Source organism: Varanus komodoensis, unplaced genomic scaffold (genome assembly GCF_004798865.1).
Source record: "Varanus komodoensis strain SLA01 unplaced genomic scaffold, ASM479886v1 scaffold122, whole genome shotgun sequence".
Taxonomy (NCBI): Eukaryota; Metazoa; Chordata; class Lepidosauria; order Squamata; family Varanidae; genus Varanus; species Varanus komodoensis.
Window position 1 is genome coordinate 260,597 of NW_025335356.1, and position 25,489 is coordinate 286,085.

At 48.1% G+C, this 25,489-nt stretch overlaps 1 protein-coding gene across 1 annotated transcript; it reads right to left on the minus strand.

The window, feature by feature from the left end:
* Positions 1-1,659: 1,659 nt before the first annotated feature.
* On the minus strand, positions 1,660-24,899 carry LSR (lipolysis stimulated lipoprotein receptor). Its single transcript, XM_044422264.1, has 9 exons — positions 24,790-24,899; positions 19,840-20,181; positions 15,456-15,575; positions 9,262-9,408; positions 7,178-7,348; positions 6,548-6,598; positions 4,740-4,871; positions 3,964-4,586; positions 1,660-2,530 (listed from the first exon to the last, which is right to left on the minus strand). The coding sequence occupies exons 1-9, from the start codon at positions 24,860-24,862 to the stop codon at positions 2,495-2,497; spliced, it is 1,695 nt and encodes a 564-aa protein (XP_044278199.1). The 5' UTR covers positions 24,863-24,899; the 3' UTR covers positions 1,660-2,494.
* Positions 24,900-25,489: the final 590 nt, after the last annotated feature.

The following is a 25,489-nucleotide window of genomic DNA, read 5'->3' on the forward strand; positions in this document are numbered from 1 at the left end:
CATATATGCACATACAGAAACACTTACAGAGAGGTGGGGATTGCTACATGCATGCTCGTCATGCCCACAGTGCAATCCAATGAATGTGCATCAGATCCAGTGGAATCCCATCCCACTTTCAATTGCATAGGAAGCCTCTGAAGCTGCAGGCTTCTGAGATCCCCAAGCCCTGCAGGGCTGAAGCCAGCAAGGAACAAGGAGTGGGGGAGGTGATTTTGATTTTGCCCTTCTAGGAAGGGAGCTCTGAAGGGGAGGGCAGGAAGGTCAGGATAAATCATGTGTCATTTCCGGTCGTCTCCCTCCCCAGCCCCACCTACCAGAAATCCCCCTTTCGCCCCTCTTTAAGGCTATTCCTGCCTCTGAGAAGCAGCCGGCTTGGCTCTCTCCAAGAGCAAAGAGGGGGATCAGCTCTCGTTCCCCTTCCAAGGTCTCCAGGCTCTGCAGGGAGAGTCCAAGCTGCCCCATGGTCCACGGGACAATGACCAAAAGACCGCCCTCAAGATTTTTTTGTCCATCTTGCAAAGTATCCATTCCAACATGTACTCCAGCCCCAAATGAGTTTAAATATCATGCTCCCCTACCAAAAGGGCTGCTTATGAGCTGGAAGAAGATCTTCAAATGAAAAAAAGAAGAAATAACACCTCAGCCATTTACAACACTGCAGTTCAGAGTTCTTCAGTGGGAAACACAGCAAGGAAATCAATTGCAAACGGACACTTTTAGTACGTCATGAGCAACTTCTGGCAAAAGTTTTGAAAATATACTTAAAATTGCTTTGCAGGATGGAGACTTGCTGCCTCAAGATTCAGGATAGAAAATGGAAACATTTCTTCACAAAGCACATAGTTAAACTACAGAATTTGCTACAACAAGATCTCATGATGGCCATCAATCTGGATGGCTTTAAAAGGAGATGAGAAATTCATGGAAGGCTATCGATGGCTATGAGTTGAGATGGCCATTGGCTACCTCCAGGATTTATTTAGCAATACTTATATACCACTTAATGTAATAAACATTTCTATGTGGTTTGAAGAGGCAACATGCTTATATGCACCAGAATACAAGGGGAAGGGAGCCTCTGGCTTCCCACAAGCAGCTACTTAGCCATTGTATGAACAAACTTCTGAAGAGATGGACCTATGGTAGAATCCAGTATAGCTCTTTTTCTTACCTTTTTAAAAACTGGTGCAGTGCAGGATACAGGATATGCCTCTAACATGGGAGGCCAAGAAAAAGACAACCAACTGGAATGAAATTATGCACCGTAGTTTGGGACAAGAGTTAGTAATCACCAGTTTTCAGCCCTGCAAATTCGAATGAAGTTATAATACTGGGACATAAACCTATTCCATATCACAGTGACAAACCTTTCAGTTCTGCTATCTATTCAGACTTAACTATTTCTGCAGAAACTTCAACATGTATACAATGTTTATAGCTGTACCTTCACCTGATAAAATTCTGTTAAAAAGGCTCTTCTAAAAAGTAACCCTGTAAAATATGCTTCAAACATCTGAAATCAACATTAAGTCTTCTGTCCTTTATCAGTTGACGCCTGCCTATCAGAAAATGACAGGAGATCCATCAGCTAGGGACTCAATGGTACCTCAAGGAGGTATCAAAGGGGGGCGGGGAGCAGTGGGGATGTTGGGAAACCAAGAAAGCCGTGGCCTTGGGAGACAGCGATCGTGGGAGTGGACATGTGGCAGGGGTTGTGAAATGAAGGGACGAGTGGCATGCACCTCCATACAGCAAAGTTACTAAGTGAGGACATCTTCTGTCCACTGCCTTCTAGTATTACACTTTAGCAAAGATTTCCATTCTACGCATTTTATTTTAATTTCTATGCAATTGTAATCTAAAAAAATGTATACAAATTAGAAAATCTGTCTGCTCATTATTTCAGAGTAGTTATAGCACCAGCAGCTAAAAACAAACACCCTTCCTCCCCCAGAAAAAAAATCATACATACAAAAGGCCGCATGACATAAGTAACAAATGTGTTTCAATTGCTTTAAAATTAAATGGAAAATACAGCCAAGTGGTTCTCTTTGGAATAATCTTAAACATTATAAAATAATAAAAAACAGGTGAATTCCCATCTGGCATTTAGTTGAATAAGGCCATTTCTTTCCAGTCATAGAGGAACAAATTTTGAGTCTCTGCTTATGAAACTACATTTAAAAATAGAAATCTAGACTTGAAGTTTGAAAAGGGTACCAAAAAGGATGGTAAGTGTTCTCCTGCAGTGCAAACTTGGTACCCAAACCCAGGAATCTCAACCTACAGCCAATGAGGTTAAAAGAAGGCACAGAGGCACAGTTCCCCAAGTGTTATTCCGTTGTCCTGTCCCGTCGACAGCTGGATACATGAGAGCTCCGCCTTCAGAGCCCTGCTGAATAAAATGGACACCAACAAACCGAGCTGGAACCATCCCAGGCTCAGGTCCTCCTCTCATCCGCCCAAGGAAGAGGTGTAGAAATGGAAACCGTTAAACCACCAAACTTTCTCTACTGACAGCATGATTCTGTAGGGGAAACAGAAATGTGAGACATTATTTCTCTCCTCGGCTTTGGAACAATGCAAGCCAGCTAACACCAGAAGGTAGAGTGCAAATGGCATGAACTGAAGGTGCACAGAGTCATCTCACTAAGATGCAGATCTGCGTAGAAACCTGAAGCACCATTACACAGCTTCCAGTATCCCTTAATTTAGAGAGAGAAACTGGTGGGTCATAAAGGGGAAGGAATTTGAGTATCCTGCAGCTGCTACCAGGAATACTTTGCTCCGATGAGCAGGTCTGCACATCCCATCAACCTGGCAATAAGCCATGATTGGGTTGGTTGTTGCAAGAACAAATGACAGTGCATCTGACGGACAATCAAGCTAACTGTGAGTCGTCAGTCCCCTCCATTCCCTTCAAACTACCAGCCAGCAGCCATTTGGAGTATAGGGGACCTCAGCACCAAGGGGGAATAAATCCCTCCACCATTGTGTGAGCAAAGAACACTTGCATCTTTGCCATTGCCTTTCAACAGCTGTAAAGATAAAGAAAATGGCAAAGGATAACTGACCTTAAGAATCACACAATTCTGGCTATTTTTTAATGAACTAATACTACCTGCACATATTTGGGGCACCATTTTTTAAGGGTGGTGAATCACTGACAGCTCTTCCAATAGCCTTCATGCGCACGTTAAAGGGACGGTCAAAATGGAGGTCCCAAAAACCAGTTCCAAGGTGAAAATGTGGGGAGCCAACCTGGCTCCTGAGCACAGCATTGGAGGCATGGCTGACACTGACTACGACTAAAGCAACCTCAGCAAGGGGGCAGGGTTGTGGCTGTTGCTAAGTGAATTGCTCCTTGTTTCCACTCACTCAACCAGCAGTGAAGAAAGTTGTCCAGGTTCGGATGACATGCCAACCCACCATGGGTGAAACCAACCAACCCAAGGCAGAGCATGGGCTCTCAGGGTGTCTTGCTGAGGGCAAAAGAGGCCACCTGGGGAAGAGTGGTCTTAGCTCGAATGGCATGACCACTAACTATGGTTCATCACCCACCGTGCATTATTCTGCCATCCAACGAGATCAACAACTCCCCAGTTTGTGCATCCTACAGAAATCGCTTTATTAACACCTTAATAAGTCAACATGGTTCACTCTTACCTTCACAAAGTAAGGTGATCCACCAACCTGACCCCATTAGTTGCCCTCGCTGGTTCTCCAATTTGGGACAAACCTCACGTAAACTCCCTCACTAACTCCCCCTTTCAATATGACTTTGTTCAGAGGAAGGAAAAGGAGGCAGGAAGGGCTGCAATCTCTCCTCCGTTTCCCTCGTCATGAGAACTCACGAAATTGTTATAGCTCCAGCAGCCCCTTGAAGACCCCATTTCATGCAACTACAAGGCTGTACGATCATGTTCAACGGCCTCCCTGCCCCATATTGCCTGTTCTTACCTTCCGGAGCTTGCGGTCGTTCTTGCCATGGGAAGAGACGGACTCCGTCTCTGTGTACGGAGGTGGTGGCGGTGGTGGGAAGCCATTGCTGTCGTCATCTCGATGCTTCCGGTTGCCAGACCTTCCACTGGAGGCGCTTGCTTGGTCCAGATCCTCACGGTTGCCGGCCCGCCGCTTCTTGTGCAGGGCTTCCTCCAAGAACCGGTCATCGTAGTGAGACCTCTCCACGTCCCGCAGATCATCCCTGCTCCGGCTGCGCCGCCCACCATAGCGCTCATAGTCATTGCGGGAGTCTGGGGAATAGTCGCGGTGGTGCCACTCCTCATCCGAGCCACGGCGGCCCCGACTTCTGGGCCGGGCAGGGTAGGAGTCCCTGTCCCAATCATCCAGAGCATCCATGGAGCGGGATCGTGGGCGTCGGGCGTAGCTGCGTGGGGGCGAGTCCTCGTGGCGCTCCCGCCGCGCAGGGGGCAGCAGGCGCCTGTTCTCGCTGCCCCGGAGGCTCTCCTCCTCCACATCGCTGATGGGAGACATGGCCTGGCCACGCAGCCGCCCTAAGCCTTGCCGCAGCTCGTAGCGCCGATCCTCTTCGTGCAGAGAGCTCAGTTCACTCATCACGGAGGCTGAAGAACAGAACCAAGAGAGGGTCACAACCGCTCCTAGAGGGCACTGTGCTGAAGAAAAGAGCCCGCGGGATCACCTAGGCATGCTCTCCTCACAAGCAACTTTCCCCACGGGAAACCCACGATGCCTCAGAACATGGAGACGCAAAGTACCTTTCTCAAGCCTTCCATTCGGCTGGCCCGGGCGAGTGGGGTCAAAGTTGGCCAGCTCTTTCTCCATGTAGTACAGCACCCGCATGGAGTCGTCCTGCTGGTTGGCTTGGATGCGGTACCCACTGCGAACAGCTGGGGAGCAGACGGCAGGGCAGGCTTTAGGACACTGGGCCCACCTTTCCTTTCATGGGAGCCATGCCCCTTCCGTGGCAGCGGAGCTTACCCCACCCCATCCCACCCTGCTCACAACTGCAGCTGAAGTCAGGAGGAGATGCCGGCAGCAGCGATCCCACCTGCTCACCATCCCTGCCCAGACTTTCTGTCCGCCCCTGCCAAGCAGGGCTACATTTCTGCAACCCACCCAGCTTGCTGCAGCAGGCGGGTCATGAAGCAGGCACAGAGCGAAATCATCTTATCTCTTGCTTCAGCAGTGGCCTTAGAAAGGTAAAGGGGAAAGCTCCAGGTTGCAGCAGGAATGCCCCACGGACAAATCTACATGCGTCTGCGCCTTGCCTGTTAAGGGATAAGGCCTTCCTACTGTAACCTGTAAAGTCGCTCCTCAACTGAACTGGGAGTTTCTTGCAAAGAAGCGTTAGTTATTCATCTCTCATTCTCTTCGCTGCTTTAATGCATTCGAACGCTAGCATAGCATCCAAACTTCTGGGACACTGGGATCTCACGCCATGCAGGGACAGGAGTCTTGTAGATCCACATTTGACTTATGCTGCTCAAGCTCTCCCCCAGGTTGTTTGTCTGCTGCCCTTTTTAATGTTCTTTTGCCACCTACATGCAGACAAATTTGTTCTGGCAAGTATTTTGAATAAATCTGTCAGGTTAATTTTATGTGGCATTTCATCTGTCTTTCTTGGGCTAGCTTTTATGGATGCTCTGCTTCTAGTTTTGTTACCCCCCCCCCTTTGGTGTTCATATTGTTGCTAGTTTTACAACAAGGGCACAGAACCTCATGCCTGGGGTCCCAGCCTTTCTGCATTTCCCCCCTTTCTTCAAGTTTGAAATAAAAAGGTGTAATGATTGGCAGGAAGCTACATTCAGCTGGTTTGAAAAAGGCTCATCCCCTTCTTTCATCTAGTTAGCTGCTTTGGGTGTCACTGAACGGAAAAGTATAAAAATGGTATTAAACACATCCCTAACAGAGGATGCAAACTGACAGCAGTAAATACGCGCTGTCTGGAGGAGCTATTTGCAATTTCAGGCAGTGCTGCCTGGAGGAACTAAATGCACTTCTAACATTTCAATAGTACAGGACGTTGCCTACCCACTAAGGTCTGCTAACAGTGGCCACAGCTTTGATATGAGGGACCAGATTCTCCACAGCTGGGAGAAATGGGGGCCCGGCCCTCCAGCGCCACTGCTGGCCCCGCTTAGCTCAGAGGAGGAAGGACCAAGCTCTCCAGGTTCAGAGCCATCCTCTCCAGCAGTAAAGGAGAAGGCATCCCAGGCAGAGAGCAGTGGGACACCCTCATATACTCTGCAGGGCAGGCCATGTCTGCACATCAAAGAACAAAGCCCTCGCAGGCATCCTCATGCCGACATCATGACTAAGCAATTCTAGTCCTGTCCAGTAGGGGGAAGCACTAACCTTCAACATGGTCTTTTCCCACCTCTCCGTCGCCTGCTAATACAAGTGACTGGATCACCCCAAACCAGCCATGTAAATGGTTAACATGCAAGGTCCAGGAGCCAGTTATCAGCAGCTTCCCCACAACCAGGTATGCTCAACTACCCATGCACAGGGTGGCTCACCCCATCTGTTCACACATTCGGGACGGCATACAAGTGTTGCTTACCGGCACTCTCGGAATCCCTCAGGAGAGGCACCTGGGAACTGTTTCCGCCAACTGGAATGCAACCAAGGAGAGAGGGGGATCTGTTAGAGGAATGGCAGGTAGGCAAGCCTAGGAGGGATACCCAAGCCTACCTTGGATCCTGCAAGCTTTCCTCAGCCTGTTCAGGGTGTGGCTGCAGCTCCAGGCCCCACAGGTCTACATTATAAAGTGAACGCCATTTACCACAAAGCCTACAAGCTACCACAGGAGCTTGCAGAACATCTGCTCCTGCTCCATAAGCAAATCCAGAGGTACAGTCTGCCCAGCAGATGACTATCCAGCCTCTTCCAGAAGGCCTCTGGTGAGGGAAAGCCCCCACTCACAAGGAGGCTGGTTTTGTCGGCTAACTGGTACCAAGGTCAAATGGGCTTATTCCTGTGTTGATCCAGCCAGCGGCTGCCCATAACACTGGGGAGTCTCCGAAGAGGGCAGCCAGCAATATCGTCACACAGATCAGGGGAGGAGCCCAAATGAGAATTCAAAGGCATCATCAGGCCCCCAGCTAGCCCCAGTCCTTTTAGAGCTGTCAGTTCAAACCAGCTCGGAACCAGCGCTGGGCCAGCGTGAACAAGGCTAAGGGAAGCCACCCACCTGAGCTGGCCCCGTCGTAATCCGCTCCATAGCCGTTGTACATGGGAGCGATGGAGCCCATTGGGACAACGGTGCCTGGGGGCGCTGGTCGCAACGGGTTGCTGGATGTGTAGAGGCTGGGGGCATAAACGCTGGGAGCTCCAGCAGTCGCTGCTTTCCCTGCAAGGTAGACTGGAGGGAGACAGAGTTGTGTAGGAATCAGAAGTGATTTAAGAAAGGAGAAAGGAACAGAGTTTTATATCAAAGACTTCGCAAGTTTTTCAAACCACATTCAAAATGCTGCTTCACGGTTATGAAAGGTGCACATGTAAAGCTGGCATGACTCCAGTCGCACAGGGATGCACATGGATACACGTCAGTAAAGATCCTGACTAAGAGCTACAACACTCCCTTCTAGACCGAGGAACCTGGAAAAGAGACTGCCCTGCAAAATTCAAATCATTTGAAGCCCCTTCTGGGATTAACCCACCCATGTGAATGGCAGTTCTTAAAGACATAGCACTGAGAAATCCACAGCCAGGCCAGCCAAGGGGGCAAAAAAAAATCCTATATGGACATTTTTTGAACTGGCCCACAGATTAATTTCCTCCCTAAGAGGGTCCATAAAATCACACACTTTCATTGCTTATTAAGGTCTATATATTACTTTATGTGCTAATAAGCCATCAAGGCAATACAAAACAATTGTAAAAAATGAAAAACAAAAGCATAACACAATAAAAATGAGAAAATGAAGAAGAGAACTGGATAATTTAAAAAGCAAACTTTAAAATATTAGTCTTCATACCTTTTCTGAAAGCTTGAGGGAGCTTGTTCCACAGTTTGGGAGCACCCTAGAAAAAGCCCTTTCGCATGTAGCTCACAAACAATGGATCTTTCCTTTTCATAACCAGGCAGGTTATGAAATAATTGAACATTCCTTATCCGAGTAACTCCCCATTTTGATCACAGAGTAAGGGTGGTTACAGAGCCATTCAGAGATGGGGTCTGCCTTCTAAAGCTAAACATTTACACATTTGCTGTAAATGTGCTTGGTGCCTCTTTTACCTGCCTTGGCATTTGCAAATAAAGTTTCACTAAGGGTTGCATCACTTGCATTGTGGTCTTAGAGATGATTCATAAACGGAGGCAATTTACGCTGCGTCAAAATAGAAACAGCATGACCTTGAACACACCCATGTCAGGAATCAAGCTATCTCGCCCCAGTTTCACCTTTCAGCATTCAACAAGACAGCATCCTCCGTATCCAAGGTTTCCCTGCAACAACGTTCTGTTGTCGTACAGATGGTGAAAAAGATCCCAATGCTGCATTTTTCTGTGAATTTCCCACCCTCTACTTTTCATTAGACCCTTAGTAACGAAACATTAATATGAGGTTCTTTTTTAAAACGTTGTTGATCACACTAGTAAAACAAATATGCTAAATTAGATCACTCCCTAGGGAAGTATTAAGCAACAGGGTAACCACCAAATGTTTTGGACGTCAACTTCTATCGGCTTCAGACAATATGGCTGATGCATGATTAGAATCCTGGGAGTTGTAGTTCCAAACATCTGGAGGACAAGGCTATTCTAAAGCATTAATAAAAGCCCTTCCTGGTTCAGATCCAGCTTAAATTTCCAAATTTTCCAGAAAACACACATTCCTCAGTATAACGCCGGTTGCCTGGGAAAGCCATATTCATGGCTTCTGGAATATTCGGACCAACGAGCCAGTGTGGTGCAGTGGTTAAGAGCATGGGACTGGGACTCAGACGATCTGGGTTCGAGTCCCCGCTCGGCCATGGAGCCAACTGGGTGACTTTGGGCCAGTCACAGACTCTCAGCCCAACCTACCTCACAGGGTTGTTGTTGTGGGGATAAGGTGGAGGAGGAGAATGATGTAAGCTGCCTTGAGCCCTTTGTAGGAAAAAGGCAGGATATAAATCGAAAAAATAAATAAATAAATAAATAAAAACGACGACCTCTGGGGCAGGCCCCTGGGCAGAAGGCTGGCCAAAGGGCCAGGCAGAGAGCTCAGGGGGAATCCGCAACGTGAGGCCCTCCAGCGGGAGAGGCGACGCAGATCTGCGAGAGGAACTTACGTGCTTTCGGGCAGCAGCACTTCTCCGGGCAGCAGGGGCATCGGACGTAGCAGCAGCAGGTGTGAGGGCAGCACTGGCACCAGCAGATCCCACACAGCAGCACCATGAGGAAGAAGCCCAGCACCACCAGGACCACAAAGAGCCAGTCTGGGAGGGAAGAGGGGAGAGGCCCTTGAGGCAGAGTGGGCGAGGAGCCGGCAGGTTTCTGGGGCAGCCTTCTCACTCCGGCGCCCTCCCGGAGTGCTGGGCCACAGCTCCTGCATCCAGAGCCCGGGAGCCCTTCCTCACGGCACCGGCAGCATGCCGGGCATCAAGAGAGCCACCCAAGCCGGGGATTCCAGGAGGCTTCTCAATTTCTACCCCATCCAAGGTCTGGGGGACCCCCTTGCTGATCTCCTCCCCTTCCACAGCTTGAGGCCTCAGCCACGCTTTAATAGCTTGCGGTTCCAGGAGAACTGCTCCATAACAGCTCTGGGGAGGCAGCATCTCTCCCATGGTCATGCAAATGTTGGACTTAAATTAGTCATGGAAGCACAAGGCTTCCCGTGCTGCATCAAGCAGTTTCACATAAAAACTGACCCAGGTTCAAAATCCTCCTTTCTTTTCTCTTTCCCGTGGAGGAGTACAGGACTGTGGTCAGCCCGAGTCCTTCATTTTTCAAGCAGTGCTGGACTGAGACAGACCCACATTAAAGAAACAAGCCAGGCACGTGTTCGCTGTGCTTCAGCTCTGGCTTGTCTCTCCCGCCACAAGCCAGCCTTCCTGGTTCACACATTACGTGGGTTTGAGCCACGGTGTGCCACATCCATGACGGTCCATGATGCAGAACGTACCCTTTATAAAGTCATTCCGTGCAACTGGGCCTTGGCTATCAAAAGTTAAACTGAATTCTGGAACCAGCTCCTGTGTCGAGTTGGCTACAGAGCAGTATTTTAGGCACTGCTCCCTGGACCCCCACGCCAACTCCCAACGGGTTTGCCTCTTTCTTCCTCTTCGGTTTACACCTTTTGTTGGTTACTGCCTGCTTCTGAAGGGTTCACCCTCACAGAGATCCTGACTATGCTGACAAGCGCTTTGTGAGCATTCCAAGCAGACCCTCACCAACCGAATATGGGGACCCTGTCTCCTATTCATATCACTAAGCAAGAGAATCAGTCCAATACTTCAAATTAGCACCCCCACCCCCATGATTTAAGCCCACGGGGCAAGGAGACAAGAGTGATGACTGGTTACTAGTCCAGGTCTTCAAAAAGGCGCTTTCCCACATTACATGCCTACGACCCAGGTTTTGCCATGAAGTCTATACTCAATGGAGAGCTGCATCCAATCCCAGTTTTCCAACATATATATCTGTGTGATGCATATTTTGGCTACATTTTTTAGGGTGCACACCCAAGAAATAGGATGTGCGCATGAAGGGGACCACGGACTAAATTTCCAATGTAATCGCTCACTCTGAGACGCTGATACTGGCTCACACAGTCAGCCCATGAGGAGGAAAGGGCACTTTCTCATGTTACAACACAATGTTGGTTGTGAAATCTGGAAAAGGTGAAAGCGTGCTTTAATTACAGCAGGAAAACAATGGACGCTCTCTAGAGACAGAGGGAGAGAGAGAGGAAGGATTTTGGAACCCTTTCGAAACCAGCATTCCTATTTCTGTCCTTGAGACACTGAAGGATAGGGAATATTAAAGATCAAAACTCCCCACAACAACCCCGTGGAAAGAAAGCATGGAAAAAGAAGCAAAGCCAGTACCTTCCATATGCCCTATCTGAAAGCCTGGCAAAAGCTCTGAGACACCGGAGGATTTGCCTACAGAACAAAAAACACAGAAAAAGAGAGTTACTCAATAGAGCTGGCTGCCCCAGAGGCACTTCTAGGCCAGAAGGATCAAAGGGATGGAGTCATCATTTAAGGCAGCTTTCCCCAACCCGGGATCCTCCAGATGGGTTGCATTACACCTCCTATCATCCCCGGACAGACAGATTAAAGTTGGTGAGAGCACAGTCAAACCCATGTGGAGGAGGCTGGGTTGGGAAAGCACCAACTCAGCAGCGCCCCAGTAAAAGAAGTTGACGTCTCAGGGAAGAACCTGATGGGGCACTTGTGGCAAAGCCAGAGGCAGGAATGCTTTCTGAAAGTCAGATCTTTTGGCCTCTGTAAAGCCAGACATCCAGCACTCCCGCTTTATGCAGCTTAGCTTCCAACTTCTGCTACATCAGGAGAGAGGAACCAGCAGCCCCCCAGATATCCTGGACTACAAATGCTCTAAGCCACAGCAGCAGCACCACCACTAGTGAGGGATGGTGAGAGTTACAGGCCAAAACATTCAGAAGGCCACAAGCTGCCCATTCCTGTGCTCTCTTTCCCTCGTCTTCTATTTTCTCCTGTACTTTTTTGCATAACCTTTTCTCCCCTCTCCCTTCTCTATTTAAGCAGAGTGAAGAGCAAAGAGAGCAGGTTCAGTTTACTCCATAAATTATTTGTCATCTCCGATGCCAGTAAAGAGATAGAATTTTTTAAAGTGAGCTGTTGTTAGAAATGAATAAGGTGTGTATGGGTAGATGGGTAACCAGCAAAAGGATTTCTGGTTAGTAGCGTTTGAGGACTTTTGCTCAGGCTTGCTCCTTTGAAGCGCCTGCTTTGTGAAGAAATAAAAACAGCAAGGAAAGGAGTACAGCTGAGTCAGACCCAGTGGACAAATGGAATTTCTCAGAAGCAACTGAAAGAGAAGAGAATTCTCCCCAAGCCATATTACATTTCCCTGCCTCTGTTCTGAAGTACGTTTAAACCTAAGTTAATAGTGCGTAATGAAACAGGCTTGCGTAGCACCACTGCAAAATCGACACCAACTTCTCATTTCTGAACCATCAGTGGGTGACAAGCCTTAGGCACAATCTCTGCAGATGTGCAAGTTCAACATGCTGCTCTGGAAGGGCCCGATTTCCTTCCAAGCAACTCCTGCTGTACAATCTCTCAGCAAAGCTCCTTGGCCCTCCATTCAAGCACGTTTCTTGTTCATAATCTGCTCCATTTGCACATGCAAAACACGGCACGATCTTCCTTCACGGAAAACCTCTGGGCTGGAGGAGACACACACAGCAACACCAGACCCTCCATCTGGGCTGGCCACATGCACAAGCCGTAACTTTGGTAGTCAAGAACTAACAACATGCATGTGCTAACTTGCCCTAAAGCCACAATTTTTATCTTACAGAAATGGAGGAATAACAGAGACAAGGCTCAGGCATTCCTGCGGCCTCTCCGTGTGTGACGGAGCACGTGCAAACCAGAAACAGGCACGCACAGAGACGCTCACTCTACGGGGCAGAAGTGTTTGGAAGTGCATTTCCTTTCTGGACCCTGCTGTAAAGCAGCCGACATTTTCAGAACAATTAATCCTGGCACAGGCAGGCACACCCTCCACTGCAGTTCTCAGCACAGAGGGGCGCTGAAAATAAAAGGGGGAAGTCGAGGGAAGAAGTGGCAGGCTGCGGACAGGGGTTGCATGGAGACCCTGCTTTCTGGGAGAGAGGACTCCCTATTTTGGCCAGCTTGGAGCCAAGCCTCGGGCAATAACTCTCGGCTGTGCCAAGGGTGCGCTGAAGTAGCTGGTCCCCTGCTTGCACTGCTCCCATTCACAGAGGGAATTCCCAAAGCCCCCCAGAGGAATGTCAGCAACTTAACTGCACAGTGAGGGAATCAGATCACAGGTTTTAAATGCCGGGTACTTGCATATCAGGCTGCGCCAGCCAGCTCCAGCAACCTTCTCCAACCTGGCGCCCTTCAGATGAGTTGGACATGAACTCCCATGATCCCTCACCATTGGCTATGTTAGCTGGGGCTGATGGGAGCTATAATCCAAAGGAGCTTGAAGGCACCACATTGGGAAAGGCTAGACTAGAGAATGGGAGAGTCAGCCATGAGACTCAGTGACCGGCCAAGACCCACTGCCTGTTTCCCAGCCTGATCCACCTTGCATGGTTTTGATGGACAATAAGACGACGCAGTAAACTGCCCTGAGCAACTCAGCGGATGGACAAGGTAAAGCCAAGTGAAAAAGGTCCAAAGTTTTGTTTGCAAGAATTGCACTCCTCTATAAGCAAGGGTCTTTTAAACCAAATATTTTGCAGGTTATCCTGCACCTATTAGCTCTCTTTCAACAGCAGGGGCCTCTCCTCAGGTGACTATTCAGCAAGTCATGTGCTGAAGCCAGATCGCTTCCACATTCTGAATCCCAGCATTGCTGAGAACCGACTCTCTCTCTCAGCTTGAAACAGTGAGACCCCTGCTTGCGACTGGGGGACAAGGAAGACAGGAAATTGCTCAGTTAACATTTTAATATTAATCTCCTTAATGCGTACTTTAGAAAGCACTTCCTAAATTAAAATGTAGTTATCTTTTGATATTTGCATTCTAAATATTTCCAAAGCAGTAGTCCAATCAAAATTGTTTACAAAATGCATTTATCATGGGTAAGTACACACAATAGTGTACATTAGTGAAAAATAGCATAAAATGCATTATAGTAGAGGAAACTGCTTGTAAGAATGTTTTAGTAGAAGAAAAAGCATGAAAACATGCACCTTTTCGTACAGACTTTAAAAAAGAGAAATCATGTGCTTGTGCAGAATTAAGATTAAAAAAGGGAAACTAATAGAAACGGAAATTAGCATATTCATCTTTTCTCACTCATTGCATGTGGATCTGAGCTGTGTGCAGGGGGCAAACACAGAAATCTCATTCACATAACAGAATTCATTTTTTAAAAGTTTCTAGTTCTTATGTATACAAAGAAATCTTAAAAGTACACAGGTAATTCGTTAAGGAGGTCATCCAATCTCACAGGATTTCAGAGTTACAGTTAAGGATGTTCAGGAACACAGGCCGCAGCCTTACAGAGATGGCACATTCGAAGAATGTCAACACCTGTCCAAGATCTCAGGCAAAGATGGGTCATCCCCAGCCTTGCTCACCAGAGACGGCTGCAACTGAAGACGCCTAGGACTGAGTCAAAGCCCGGCGAGTAGAATGCAAGTTTTCGGACCCCATGCAGCTCTTCACTCCTGCTAACCAAGGAGAAGGGGAGAACACTACAAAATAAGCCATGTGTTCTGCCTTGCTGCATGATTAGCATGTCTGCTAAAATCATCTTATTCGAGAACAAGCCTATTTAAGCAGCTCGGAGGGCACAAATCCCCAGGGCTACGATTATTATCACAGAACAAAAAGGAAACTCCGCAATGCTTTCCTCCACGCGCTACTCAGAACTGGTTCCTCCACTACAACAATGTTACCATTGCGCATGCATGCACCCGAGACACACACACACACACACACACACACACAGGGTGCAAAAAAAATAGCTGTGTGTTCATAGTAAACAAAGCTTAACCTGTACCTTGGCAACAGTCCAGAGGCCCTGCTTTGTCCCAGCAGAGTAATAGCGGGAATATACAGGACGTAACCTACTTCTGCAACGGATTCTTTGCCAAGGCATGGGGTGCAGAGAAACAGAGAGAGAGAGAGAACACAACGATGGATGTGCGCAGAAAGAGGGAGGCTTCAGCCACAAAAAACCTAGGAAAGGCAGTGGGATTGATGTGGCTGTCAAGCAAGCAGCCTGAATGATAGAACAGCTTGCAACTGAGTCCGGGGCAGGAAGCATAGTGCAGATGCCCTAACAATGCGCCCCATGCACCTCCATGTGGCAGAATGATGTAATAGTGGATCATACCAGTCCAGACCACCAGTGAGAGGTCAGAATTCTGAATGCTTCCCTACATTTGTACGTTTCCTTTAAGAAATCAAATCTTCCAAAGAGAAAACTAACACAGCATTAAAAAAATATCTACGCCAGAGTCTACCCTCCTGTACTATTTTTCTTCTTGCCTGGTTTGTCTTTTTTTTAATATGGAGGAGCTGTGCCATCATTCTGCTCTGCAGGTAAACCAAAACTCACGCTCTCACCTTGAATGAGTGGGCTTTGGGAAGGAACCGAACATGGCACCAGTTCTGCTGGGCAAACGGATGTTGCCAGCCAACCTGGCTTCCTTCCCTTCAGGGGATTAATCTAGAAAGCCCAGCTAGACTTACAGGAATGCATCCTCTCCTGGGAAGTCTCCCCAAACGTGCAATTAAGCTGCCTTGATCTCTACGAGCAATTTGCATACAGGGGGCTCCTGACTTACCCAACACGATGAGCTCGGCATAGGCTTCGTTGTTGCCTTGCAAGTCTTGGGAGGACGTCACGGTGCAATAGTAAACCCCACTGTCCCCCCATGCCGTCTGTTCTATGCTGAGGTCAGCATCTAGAAGAGGAGAAGAGAGAAGGCCAAAAACATATGTCCACATGGATGCTGAAAGTAATTTTCTAAAACAGATGCATGTTCTTCCTTCACCATGCGGAGTCTCCGCATTTTCCCTCAAGTCTCCGCAGCATTTTCCCTCAAGGCGGCATCTGCAGGGAGACAGCATTACCCCCAGGATAGGGAAATAGCGTTCCTGAGAAAATTGGACCCCTCCCTCAGCTGTTACCAGCCAGTCTTTCCCAACCTGTTGCCCTGCAGAAATGTTGACTACATGATAATGTTGTGGGCCAACACATCTGGAGAGCATCAGAAGAGGGAAAGCTGTCCAAGGCAGTGCCGCCACCTTGCTCTTGCACAGGCCTACCGCTCGTGATGCAAAAATAAACCAGAGTCAGGACATCACCCGGTAGCCAGCTGCCTATGAACGTACCTATGTGTCAACAGTACAGATGTTCTTTTAAGATATTGCAGGATATAGAAGTAACATGCTGTTTGAAAAAACAAACGCTGTCACTTATTGTTAGATGGAATCGTCTTTTCCTTCCCCCACCACAGGGACTTGCCAGAAACAAAACAGCCTCAGAAATAAGAGCGCCCTTAACCCACGTCTTACATCCATTAAGGTTTGTCGCCATCAGTAAAACTGAACTGCAGAATGAATGTATGAAAGCTTCAATTGAAAGGCTGCAATCCCACAAATGCTTACATGGGAGAAAATCTCACCGAATTCAGTGGGGCTTATTTGCAAGCAAACATGCATAGGGCTGCAATGAAAATGTTATCAGTGAATGCCTACAGCCCCAGTAAAGAGTATAGGGAAGAACTGCTGTGGACAAACAGAGGCACAACATACAGGCACAACAGGTGCAAAGCACAATAGCTGCACTGCATTTTAAAAAAGAAAAAATAACTCAAGCTGTGAGGCTCAGTGAAGGGTGGAAAGAAGACTGAAAATGCTGCTGTGCCAGATTTCTTGCAATGGACAAAATACAGGGGAAAACACTGGGATATGTGGGGAACTCCTGCTGGAAAAAGGAGCAAGTGAGACATGTCCATGCACACAAGATCACTCACAGTAAGGCTGCAAAAAATCTGCCTCGCCAAGATATCTGCACATGGTCAACCAGTTGACACAAAGAACGAGGCAAAACAGCCATTTACAGCCCCAGACCTGCTTATCTGCAGCTTGGCGGACGCCTTCAGTGATTTCAGACCTGCTCTGAATGTTGCAACTTCAGTGGAGTCCTAGTAGCCTCAGCTTTCATCCCTTCCCCATCCCCAAAGTTTCAAAGACCAGATTATTATAAAGTGCCTATGCGTGTATCACATGTAGGGTATAAGAATGTATCATCCAAGCAACAACATCCAAACATGCATCTCCAGAAGGGTAACAATGCAAAAATCCACCAGAACTCCACAAGTGAAATACACACATTAATTTCTGAATAAATAGCTATATGTTAAAATGTAAGATACTGACAAAGAAAATGAAGCTAGTAGTCTCCAAAGTTCTAAATACGCAATTGTAGGTCTTCAAATGCAAAGTGTGAAGTTCTCAATTGGTGGAAGACTCATTGTTCGAGAGAGACCTTTTTTCAAGCAAAATTCCTTAAAGACAAGTCACCACACCCTGCCAGGGAATGAAGCAGGAAACTGGCAAAAAGGTCTCCTAGGACACCACATTCCACGCTCACCAGGAAGTCACCCGGTGGGTGGTCAACTGATCAACCTCTCAAAGGAGTGTTAATAGAGGAGAAGACCACCACCTTTGCACTTGCACTGGCCACGAACACACATCTGCACAAAGGAAAAGCTGAGCAGGGAGTCGTGGAATGGCCCCCGAATGCACGAACGGGCATCCAGTACAGTGCGGCAGCCTGCCCTAACCTGGTGGTCTCCAGATGTGCTGGCCTGCCGGCCTTGACTGGGCGCCACCGGGGGCCCTTGGGCCTTGTAGTGCAGATAAGACGACTTTCAAATTGAGCGCAGGGCCTGAAGACTTCAGTGAGTGCCCAGTGCTTTGCTAGCGGGGCGCTGGCCAGGCGAAGAGGAGGAGGGTGCCCCCCCTTCAGAATAACCCAGAGCAAGGGAGGCAAGCTTCGGTGGCAGATAACAGTAGGTGAGGGGATTTAGTTAGCTGGCTGGCTGCCTGGTGATGGCTTAGGTGGGTAGAAGGGGGGTACAGGGCCAGGGCCAGCAAAGACCCCTTGATCGGCTTATGCCAAGAATCTGGCATCAGCTCTGAGTGGAGCAAGAGGAGTTTGCTAACTGCAATCAACTTTGCAAAACTGCACATGATATGATGCAACAGGGAGGTTAAGAAATGTGATTCAAGTGATGTTTTGGCTACTTCCATTGATTAAAGATGGGTGTCAGTTCCTCATAGCTCCAAGGGTTTGTGTCAAAATTTGAACAGTAAAATCACTGAAAGGATCAAGTGCTGAAGTCCAGATTCATTGTCCCCATGGCCTATTTTTTATGTCCCCCTAGGTATTTGGACAACGGACGCCCACTATTTAAAAGCAAGAAGGCAGTTTCGTGGGCCACATCTGGCTTACGAACTGTCAGTTCCCCATCCTTGCTCAGAATACAAAGCACATTTTGCAGACTGAATCTTCCATAATTTGATCATCAGCCCAAGCTACACACGGTTTCAATCAAACTTTTCTGTACATCTTCTCAGAAGTGCAATTAGTTAGAAAGTGCTGGGAGGATGGAAAGTTTGCAGCGCGGTATATAATTTAAGTATGTTATTTAACAGCAAGGTCTGTGGTGCAGCAGACCAACTAGTCAGGTTTCACTCCTGGATCTACTCTGTGTTCAGGAAGAGAACTATAAAGAAGGAAATGCCATACAGATATCCAAAGGGGGACTTTTTGCAGCTTGAGTCATGAGAAGATGACCTTCTGTTAAATCACAGTATAATTTCTGTGGGTGTGCAGGGAGCGGAGAGACAGAACACAGCATACAAAGCTTCAGAATCTGACCACCACCTCTTGTTTTGAAACATGTTATCACGGCTGGAGGTTTTTGCCATGGACTTTTGACCTGCCAGAACAGCAAATGCTGTTTGTTCTTGTTTTGCCTTCCCACTCAAATCCTTGTTGTTGTCAGGGCTCACGTAAAATAAATAAATAAATAAATAAAATAAAATAAAATAAAATAAAAAACACCCACACAGACTTAAAAAATGAAGCAGGACAGAGTTTAACAGGGGCTGTCTTTCAGCACAGACAATATGGTAGAAGGATTACAAAAGGGAAACTAAATTTGGTCCCAGTTTGCAAGAGACCAGGGCTGCAATATTTACAAAACAAATCAATGCATGTTTACTTGGCACTATTTCCCACTGCAACCAGTGGGATTCCCTCCCCATTAAGTGTATTAAGTTGCAATCTTAAACATAGTCAAAATATTTTGATTAACTGAAAATATGCTCCTGATTATTCTGTCAGCAGAGTCATGGTTGTTTACAAGACACTTTAAATAAAAATGCTTATAAGTACTACCGATGCCAAGGGAAATTTACAAGGTATTACTCTATGCAAGAGAGAAGGTGGAGATGTCTCCAGGAGGATGGCTGTTGCAACACACGTAATGATCAACAGTAATCATATTCTTTTTTTTCCCTTTAGCATTGTTTCCTCTCTCATGCAAACATACAAAGATTTAGTCAACTAGGTAACTGGAGAAGAGTTCGAGACAAACATGTGCTGCGGGTGTTGTGATCCATTCATATTCTGCAGGTGGACATCTCCCAGGCTTTGGGTTGGCCACCATAAGCAGGATGTAAGACTAGATAGCTTTTACCCTTTGTGTGACATAAATCAAGTTGTCAGAATGCCCTGACTTCTTCACTCCAAGGTGCAAACACGCACACTGTTTAGTACTGGGAAGGTACCTCACAGTCCTGGGTCCAGCTGGGTTTTGCAAAGGCTTCAGATCAGCCTTCCCCAAGCCAGTGCCCTCTCAATGAATTGACAGGGATGATAGAAGTTAAGAGCCCAACACACCTGGAGACCAGAAAAAGTTACTCTAGGCCAGACTTGTAAGTAAGTCCACAGTAGTTCTCAGCCCACATAAATGTTCACACTCATCTGGCCACACACAGCTATGCTAATCATTTGTGGCTTCTAGAAGAAGCACAAGACTTTGCAAAGCTTGCCCTCTTGGTAGCCTGGAGGTAGTTCACCCATCCCACCAGCAACAGGGCCAGAGGCTACTACAGGCCTAAGCCAGCCAGCCACTGGCATTGCACACTTACCATTGATGATGGTGATTCGCCGGCCCTGGTAGAACTGGCCAAGAGTCACTGTGTTGCCCTGCTTGGTGGCCACCACACGCACAGTCCTGGAGCTGTCCTGGCATTCCACGTAGGGGTTGTAGCCGGGGTTGCTCTGCTGCAGCTGGCTGTTAATCTGGCTCTCTTGGCTGCTGGGGTTAAAAGCATCTGCCAGGCGACTCCGGCAATAAGACCTGTACTTCCACAGAACAATGGGTGGCTGGGTGGCTGTGGTTTGGTAGTTGCACTGCAGCGTGACCGGCTGAAACAGGATGGCTACATTGAAGGGGTTCAGCACTGTTACTTGCATCGCAGTGGCGGGGCCTGGAACAGGAGCAGGTGGTCAGACAAGGCAAGACGATATGCAGAAAAGCTACATTGTTCTCTCATTGCAAGGCGTTTCCTTTGCCAGACCAAGCTTATCCTCTCAGCAAACATCACGCACACTTGTTAAAGGCTTGTTTCCACCATCCTGTGAAGCCAATTTGGCTTCTCTGCTTCCTCTTTCCGCAGGAGAAAACCATTAGAGCATCCAGCATGGGATGTATCAAGGGACAGCCATGGTTTCTACAAGCTCAGATCAAACATGATATTGTCTTAAACTAAAATGCTGGTTGTTTGCACTTGCTATGGTGATGGACAGGGCAAGGATACTCTTAGTCCACGAGCTCTTGGCAAAGGGAAAACTTTCTAGCCATGAGGTGGGCTCAAGAGCTTTGCTATCGTGAAGGAAGAAGCAGGCTTATTTATCAAATAAAAAGTTTGTCACATTTACAACAAGCAGTGGGAACTGGACTGAAGAGGGCCTGAGGAAGTAAGAACAAGACCACCACAGACAAGAATATCACTGTGCACTGAACTTCATTCATACTCTTAAACCAGCCACGTCTCAGAATGGAGAGCCAGACAGTCATAATGTCTATGTATCCTTCACCTAAGAGGAAACACAGGATTCCAGAAAGAAAGCACAGAAACACCAGGAGCCTCAGTTTCCAGTCTGTGTCTTCTCATTCCCAAAAAGATTGCTTCTTCCACTTTCACTGAAATAGCGAGCTTGGAGAGCTGCAGTTTCTCCAGCCCCCTAACTTATTCCTCTAAGTTCAGCAATTGAGCTGCTTGCCTGGTCATGCCAAACAGAGCCAGAATTACATAACCTACACCAGGTGGTTTAACCACCCACCAAAGTCCTGCCTGAAATAGGGTGATGGAGAGGAAAAGATCAAGCCTACCTCCCCAGCATTTAAAACCAGACTGAAGGTCACAGTTTATGGATTACCAAACAGAGGGGTAATTAGGTTTTAGCATTTCCTACTCCCATCCTCCCCAGCAGTGTTACCAACATGTGCTACTCATCAGCCAAACCCTGCAAACCAAAAAGCATATAAAAAGTATACCAGTCTCCAACTACACCTCTTCATCCTGTTGACAAAAAACAGTTTTTCCAGTTTAGCAGAGCAGTCATGCCTGGTCACTCAAGGAAATTCTTATTTATAACAGACAAACAGGGAAAGTAGCTATTTACAAGCCTGTGTGAAGAGACATTTTCTTATGCTTAAATTTTCCCCTGTAATCATCCTAGCACTCAAGTAAGACAATTGACCACAGACACTCCTTAAGCTAGTCTTGTAAATAATCCAACCAAAGTTACTTACTTGCAATGCAAAGCAAAGCAAAGCAAAACAAAGCAAAGCAAAACAAAAACTGGGATGTTACAGTACATGTTCTGTAACTTTCATTCCCATGCTGGCCAAAGAAGGGAAGTTCCGGTGTCCATGTGCCACGCAGAAACACAGGCTTCATGCCACTCAGCAAGCACCGGTTTGTGTTTGTTTGTTTGTGTAAAAGCCTTGTCCCAAATGGACTGGTGTGGGGGACACAGATCAATCCATTCCACCTTTCCAAGGGTCAGTGCTCTGTATTCCTTTCTCCTCAGCCAGCACAGAAACCAAGTGGACTGTGAGGGAAAGGTGTGGGGAGAGATTCATACCTCTTGTTCCTCCAGCCTTCTCACTCACCTGTTCAGGTATGGTGACAAAGCAAGTTGTTAAATACAAGCATACCCTAACCTACTCACAACATCTACAGGCGCCAATCTTTTCCACATCGTGAACTTCCCACTGTTCAAAAGCAACATAAGCTCTAGCCAAATTCAAGTGGAAAAAACCTTGTATGGTCCCCAGACCACCCCATCCTTCCACATATGTTCAAGACAACATACACAAAATGCTTGAATACAGTATCTTTAAAACATATCTATGCAACCTGTACTTAAAAGCAATGTCACAAAAACCAGCAGTAAACTCAAGAGGTCAGGAATATCAACACACACAAAAGCGTCAATTAAAACCATTTTAACTTGGTTCCTAAAGGACAGGCAATGATGCAAGTCACCCCCTCAGGGCTAATGGTTCCCCCCTCAGGGCTAATGGTTCCCCAGTGACCACTGAAAGAGCTGCCCCCTGTTGCTGCCTGTCCTCCTCCTAAGGACAGAGCTGTTTTCATCTTCTTTTCACAAGCAGAGAATCACCACTTTTATTTAGATTGTTTCTGTGTAAGCCTTCTGATGGAAAGAAGTTTTTTTAAGCTTCTCCTTTCTACTGCCTGAGTTAACAAGACAGCTATTTTTCCCCAGAGTTTCATTCCACTGAAACAAAGCAAGCGCCCATTCACTGCTTGCATCAACATTCTTCCTTATTCCTTTTATTTGCTCCTGCGGTTTCACTCCAACCTGAAGGGGGTTGGTATCGAGAGCTGTTTCCTCCCACAAAGGACAGGAAGCATTGTGTGTCATGGCCACTGCGTGCCAGCTGCAGACATCATTCTTCTGGGGAGAAACGGGAGTTATGTTCCCCACCATCAGGCACACCTAGAGCCTACACTCCGAACAGACACTCGAACAGGCAGGGCAACAGGCCCAATCATAACACTTCCCCAGACTCATGAAACTAGGATTACATTAACAGGCTAGGGTTGAGCACTGGCAATTATCAGCCAGTCCTGGTGTGTTTACTTTGGAAGAAGGCGGCTACACGCCAAGCACACACCCTGCCAGCACTCCCACAAGCGACAGCCTGGCCAGTGCTGGGAAAGGGATATGAAAGCAGCCCTGAGCACAACCCACCAGAGAACGTTCTCCTTGGGTCCCCACTGCCAACCTCCATCTTTACCCTGGGAACAAAATGCTTTTAGTCCCTCACACCTCCTGCTAGGAATTATGGTGCCCAAGAGATTATATGGATTCCCAGTTGCTGGAGTTTCAGTTAACAGTCGCTTCAATGGTCTCAGATGCTGAGCCTGTGATAGGCAACTCTGGGTCCCCCGATGTTTTGGACTACAAGCCCCATCAGAATGGCCAACATCTGGGTTCATGGGAAGTGTAATCCAAAACAACTGGAAGGCATTAGATTGCCCACCTATGCCTTTGGAACACAAAGGCCTTTCATTTCATGTTGATTGTCAATCTCTGGATAGGGACGTGGGAATACTGAGTTCCCCAGTGCCCAGGGAGGCAGCTAGTCATGGCTTCCCCAAACCATTTCATTTCCTCCCCACATGGCCCTCATTATGTGCGCTGCAACTTTCTGTAGCAGCGTCTTCAGCGGGCAACAGGACAGGGGTGCAGAGAGATTCTGCTGCTGCCTCGCCTCCTGCCACATTAGGTGATTAAGAACTACAGAGCAGATCTTCAGGCTGTGAGCAGGAAACCGTGCAAAAATCAAGAGAGACATGACCTCACACTGAGGAAAAGGAAGACTTTCCAGTGGGACGGAAGCCAAGATGACAAATTAGATCTTGACTCTAAGAAGGTGGGCCCAAGAGGGGCTGAAGAGAAACAGTTTATGCTCCAGATTCCAGAGGGAGGGGAATAACATGAGGAGGCTACTGGTCAGCCATAAGGCACACATGGGAGCGGATTACAGGAAACTGAAGCTTCCTGGCCTTCCCACGTTACAAACCTTGCTGAAAAGATATGGCTGGAAGAACAGTGGGGAGGCAGGAACTCCAAGCTGGTTCTGGCTGGCATACAGTATACCCCAGGATTTGGCAGGGTACTGCCAAAACAGGCTATGAAGAAAGCAGCAGAGACTTCAGATGTGGGCCAGGCCAGAAGGCACATGGAAAACATTAAAATGTTTTAATTAATAAATAAATAAATAAATAATAAAACTACTGCAGAACCCCATCAAAAGAGGAAGGCCTCCCCCATGTGACTGTGGCTGTGTGATGCCCAAGACTCCCAAGGAGTAAAACATACCTGCTCAGGGTACTAGAACTACAACTCCTGTGACCATGCTGGGGAAGGGTGTTAGGATCACCCCCTGTCCTGTCTCCCCCAGTTGCCAACTTCTCTTGACATGGCAATCATGCCTTTAGACCCATCTTCCCCAAACAGATGCCCCCCACACAGATTTGAGTGCAGCTCCCCTCATTACCAGCCTGCATAGCTTTAGACAACTAAGGAACAGGTAGAAACACAACAGGTGCATATTCTCCATGAAGGTGGGAGGAATCGCCATGTCAAGGAAGTGCTGCCCCTTGTACGCTTCTGCCTGCCACACAGCTTTTAGGACCACTCGGGGGAGCTGGCATCCTGCCCTCACCAGGGAACCACCCTGAAAGGCGCGGGTGTTCCAAGTCCAGGTTCTAGTCCCCATGCAGGTATGAATGGGTGACTTTGGCCAGTGACAGAATCCCAACGAACCTACCTCGCGCGGCTGTTGTAAGGGCAAAACCTTACAAGGGCTCTGTAAGCCACCTTGGATTGCTTGAGCCCATCAGCTCTCGAGTCCCTGACCCCCCCCCCCCGCATTCCCTGTGCCCTAAAGCGGGAGCCCCCAAAGGAGCGTCTCCTCCGAGGGGGGAGCAGGGGCGTGCGAGGTGCTGTGTTTCGACGAGCGTGCTGCGCGGACCCCGCATTTCAGACTGCTTTACCTAAGATCCAGGCGCTGCTCAGAAACCACAGCAGGGGCAGCATGGCCGGCCGGCGCGTCGTCCGAGTCTCCATTTCCACCCGCTTCGCTCGGACTCCGGAGACGGTCCGGGGCGCCAGGGAGGAGGGGGCGCCAGGCGCTCGGGGGCCTCGTGCGGTCGCTCCCAGCCGGCCCCGCCGCCGTGGCGAGCGCTTTGCTCGCTTCCTCGACGGACGGACGGCTGCCTCTCTCGCTCGCCACCCGCTCGCCCTCCGTGCGCGCCCAGCTCCGGGCGCAGCTCAGGTGCGGCTCGCGCTCGCAGCGCCTCGCCCCGAGAATGGAAACTACCAACTCCCCTCGGAGGGAGGGAGCAGGCGATCGTTGAGGCGCACCTTCCTTGCGGAAGACTCTTCGTGGCTTGCAGTTTATTTTCCTTCCCTCGGCCAACTTTGCGCAACGAGCTGGATTCTTTTTTTAAGGCAGTAAACCTCACCTGTGCGTGTGCTCCCCGTTATGAAAATAGTTTAGTCTTCCCTTCCCTTTGAAGATATTGAGAACGTGCCAAGCTACTTGAGAAAAGGGGAGGGGTGCGAGGATAAACTTTTGTTAACCCTCCTCTCCTCCCCTTGAGAGGAAAGTGAACTCACCCAGGTACTGCCCGGGAAAGCCGTTTTAAAAGAGCAAGGAAAGGAGAGCGATTGGCGTCGACAAAGGACGGTTAG

Bases quoted from the DNA above. Each gene is read 5' to 3' on its own strand.
- LSR (XM_044422264.1), bottom strand. From the start codon at position 24,862: ATGGAGACTCGGACGACGCGCCGGCCGGCCATGCTGCCCCTGCTGTGG. The intron at 7,349-9,261 runs GTAAGTTCCTCT...GTCTCCCTCCAG, and splicing joins GTGCTGCTGCCCGAAAGCAC to TCTACCTTGCAGGGAAAGCA. The intron at 4,872-6,547 runs GTAAGCAACACT...TCTGCTCCCCAG, and splicing joins GAGGGATTCCGAGAGTGCCG to CTGTTCGCAGTGGGTACCGC.